The sequence below is a fragment of the Contarinia nasturtii genome, unplaced genomic scaffold (assembly GCF_009176525.2).
Source record: "Contarinia nasturtii isolate CC-2019 unplaced genomic scaffold, AAFC_CNas_1.1 Cnas_scaffold_1833, whole genome shotgun sequence".
Classification (NCBI taxonomy): Eukaryota; Metazoa; Arthropoda; class Insecta; order Diptera; family Cecidomyiidae; genus Contarinia; species Contarinia nasturtii.
The window spans coordinates 1-4,497 of NW_022199164.1; the positions used below are offsets into that span (position 1 = coordinate 1).

General features: G+C 31.0%; 2 protein-coding genes across 2 annotated transcripts; one reads left to right on the forward strand and one right to left on the reverse strand.

Annotated features, from left to right (window-relative positions):
• Positions 1-2,309: 2,309 nt before the first annotated feature.
• LOC116347341 (death-associated inhibitor of apoptosis 1-like) lies at positions 2,310-2,915 on the forward strand. The gene has a single exon (XM_031777903.1). The coding sequence runs from the start codon at positions 2,310-2,312 to the stop codon at positions 2,913-2,915; it is 606 nt and encodes a 201-aa protein (XP_031633763.1).
• Positions 2,916-3,119: 204 nt separating this feature from the next.
• On the reverse strand, positions 3,120-4,178 carry LOC116347342 (innexin inx2-like). The gene has a single exon (XM_031777904.1). It carries the CDS (start codon positions 4,176-4,178, stop codon positions 3,120-3,122), a length of 1,059 nt encoding a protein of 352 aa, XP_031633764.1.
• Positions 4,179-4,497: the final 319 nt, after the last annotated feature.

Genomic DNA, 4,497 nt, shown 5'->3' on the forward strand with positions numbered 1-4,497 from the left:
AGTGTACGTGTGAGCCGTCGTGTGTGTTTGCCGCATGTGTGCGTGCAGAATAGTTTGTGTAAGAATGCTTGATATTTAAGTGTGTTTTCGTAATGAGTGTGTGTAAATGTGTTCCATCTTACCTTTAACTTTTTCAACCTGATAATTTGAAATTGAGATACAAACACGATGGAACTTTCATTTTTTGGGCTGTTTTATTCAGAAGAAACCGAACAAACTATTCTTAACAATAGATAATGATTTTAAAATATGGATTAAAGTTGATTTAAATTTAATTGAAAAAACAATATTTTTATTTCTATTTCTATAATTAAATTTAATCAATTTAAATTTAAAGTATTTTTGTTTTATGAAATTAATGCACGGAATATTCAGAAGAAACAGAAAAAACTTAACAATAGTAATGGTTTTAAAATATCGATTTTTAATTAAAAGCTATTTAAATTTAATTGAAAAACAATATTTTTATTACTATTTCTATAACTTCAAATTTAATCAATTTTAATTATTATTTAAGTTTAAAGTATTTTTTTTTTCTGGTTGTATTATGAAATTAACGCACGAAATATTGCAATGTTATTTGGGTTCATAAAATATAGATATTTTTTTCTTCTACATATTGAGGTAAAAATTCATTTCGTCGTTGACGTCGCTATCGTTTTCATTTGGTTCTAATATACCATTATTAAAATTGGCTAAAATGGAATCGAATTCATTGATTTGATCCATTAACCAATTTTCATCTTCGCGTTCAAGTGGCACCCCGACTTCAATATTAACAGTTTCGATGTAGCCGTCAGCGAGAACGTTCACAGCACTGTTACTAGTGAAAACGCGAATTAATATTTCCGCATTGTTGTCAATTTGATTCTCGCTCATTTCACCAACAACAGGAGCACTTTGAACTTCAGGAAATATAATGGAATTGGCATTGTGAGAAGCGTCTTCATTTTCGTTCGTATACCACTGTGACCCCCAGTCGACGTCATTTATGATCGGTGAAGCCTCGCCAAATTCATTCATATATTCATTTTCACCTTCGGGGCGGTACCATCCACTGTACATTTCATCAGGTATTGGTGGTGTTGAAAATTCCAAATTTTCGCGTTCATTTTGATAAACCATCATGTCACCCACTTCCGAATTTCCAAAAAACACATTATTTTGACGTTGATCTTCGATGGTTTCATCACTCGAAATCGATATAATTTCATCTTCCTCATCATCACTTGATATGTTTATAATTTCCGTCACATTTTCATCAAATTCGTCACTTTCGTTTGAAAAATGATTGCGAATGAAGGTGTTGCGCATTTTGATTTTCTTTCTTATTTGAGTATCTTCACAAATAGTTTAATCAGTTTTTGATTTTTTATATTTTAAACGAATACGCAGTTTTTTGAAATGACTTTTTTTTTTAATAATTCACTTTTATGGTTTTTGCAGTTATTCACTGAATACTTTCTATTTTATTTATATTTTTTATTTTTGAAAATCAAAATAGATTATTTGAATATGCAACCTTAAAAAAAGAAACAGTTTATTTCAATAGTGTTGTGTGATTTTCTATTTTAATTGTACGCACAGTTTTACAATTGATTTTTAAAATGCAGATGATGTGGAATAGTTGAAAGCAAAAATAAAACTGATTCAGAGAAAGTGTTTCCAAATAAATTTGGAAGATTATCTAGAAAGAATTTGTTGATTTTGAATTTGAAAGAATTCGCTAAATCTGCATTTTTTTATTGGATTCTATTTAAACCGCATCCAATGCGCATTAATTGAATGCGGCGACGATACGTACGCACTATGCGTACAATAACACATAACATCACATTAAACGCCGAAAAATATTCATATTGATGCCGTCTAATAAAAATGAATATACTTCACGACCGAGTATAACGGTAGCGGCGAATAATATAAACATTTCAAAAAGATATTGGAATTCTTCCTCAGTCATATTGTAACAAAAGAATGATTTTACGAAAAATAAGAAAAATGTTCTGTATTGAGTATTTGTAGTTGACTGTTTCAAAAATGGATTTCAAGTGATATGCTCAAAAATGCATACACTTTTATGACTCAATTTCTATTGATTAAATGAGAAATTCCAATAAAATGACTCATTAATGCCATTACAATCACCCCCACTACTTTTTATCAACTGGACTCATCGTTTTTGTACTAATTATAATTAATACTCGTACACTTTGATTTTTTTCTTCTTTGAGTACGGTTTGATCGCTTCAATAAAATCGCATTTTGTATTTTTTTTTACATTGAATAAAAAAAAAATAAAAAAAAAAATGGAGGGATATGATGAAACTGGCACAAGTGCACAAACATTTGTATTTCCGGAATATGCAATAGAATCAGCGCGCTTGCGTTCATTCAAAAACTGGCCAAGAGGCCTGAAGCAAAAGCTACATCAATTGGCAGATGCTGGTTTTTTCTACACAAGAACAAGCGATCACGTCATTTGCTTTAGCTGCGGCGGTGGTTTGAGCCAATGGGAAGAAGATGACATTCCTTGGGAACAGCATGCATTGTATTATGACCAATGCAAATATATGCGCATTATCAAAGGAAATGATTTTCACGATGAAGTGGTTTTAAAATTGGCGATGGAACGCATTGAAAAAAGTAAAAATAACACTAGCGATGAAACATCGCCACCTAATGCAACATCTTTGGAAAGTGAATCTTCAGATGGCGATGAAAAGTGCTGTGAAAAATGGTTCGAAAAATTAAATGATTCAAGAAAGTGTCGAATTTGTTATGAAAACGAATACAGCTGCGTATTTATTCCATGCGGACATATATTTGCATGTGCAAAATGTGCTTTGGTACTTGAAAAGTGCCCAATGTGCCAAAAAACATACACAAATTTGCAAAAGATCTTTTTTCCTTGAATTTTTTTATTTTTAAAAATTATTCAAAATGAATTCTTTCAATCATTTAGAAAACATTGTGTACAATAAATAAATTATAAAATAAAATAAATAAATTTGAATTGAAATAAAATGCCGCAATGCTCTTTTATTTCTTCTCATTTTTGAATTTAGTTCTTCTTCTTTTCCGGCGGGAGCATAATTATAGACCCTCTTTCCTTTTTTTTACGCATCATTTATTCTTACGGAAAGCCCATTAATTATTTCATTAAACGAATACATATCAATGTTTTGTTTTAATTGATAGATTATAAACCAGTCTCCAATCGAACATTTGTTCAATAAATGCATAACTTTATCACATGACGAATTCCTTATGCGCGTGCGAAGCATATATTTTCGTATCCATGGCAAGCATAAAAGTAAAGCGCGATACAATAGCTTCCACCCGCTCAAAACGGCAAGAATGATAAACCAAAACCATAAAAAGATATATATTTTCTCATTAACAACATTCAATGGAAGAATGCATAATGCATCAAAAGCTTGTATACTTCCAGAAGGTCCATATTTTTGAAATGAGCATTTTGTTAATTTTGGAAATACGCGCGCCATCATATCATCTGGCGTTTCCATGGATTTGAATAAGTTAATACTATAGAAAGAGAATTCTCCATCCAAAAAGTAATCCATAAAATAAATTTGTGTAGAGACATTGATGAAAATAAGAACCTCACAAATGAAATACCGGAAAGCATAAAAGTTGTGACAATTCAAGTTATCCTGTAAATAGCGCATGACGCTGTCTTTCTGTGTCTTTTTTTCTTCTGAGGCTAACACTGGTACATTTAAGTTCCCCACCAACATTTTAATGCGATTGCCTTCCCATGACTTCCATACATATCTTGGCGCATAAAATAATAACGCTTGAAAGAGAAGAATAAATGAGACCCATTGATAATATTTATGGTATTTGATTATTCCGCCTCCATCAAAGTGGTTCATAACCCCCGGATATGCAAAATGCCGGCCTGATTCACCTTTAATATGTCTTGAAATTGTATAAGTACTGTGAATCCAACAATATGAATCCATAGCACTAGATGAAATGTCATCGTTAATACAATTTATTGGGTCTCCAAAATATTGTGACGATGACACAATAAAAGAAAATGAAATTAAAATGATAAACGTTGTCTTGCAATGCAAACGAAATATCCAACCGTCTATGCAAACGCGATCTGGCTTCAAAAGCCCTGTCACAGAACGTAGTATATCGAACATATTGTCGCACAAATATCTTTTTACTTACTGACGAAACTTCATCTAATTAAGTCAAATATATATCTTTTATACACCCTCCCCCACTCTTCCAATTCATTACAAAATGAAATACCAATCGTTTTATTTTTTGTTCAAATTATATTTTAAAAAATCTTACGAGTGTACATGTACTTAAATCAAATCATTTGAATTTATCCATGAATTGTGTGAATTATCAAATCCTAACCATTTCACGAATAATTGATTGTCTTTTCGTTTTACAATTTTTTCTACTAAATAAATGTCCTTATTTTTAGTTTTGAGCAACTCATGTTCGTAA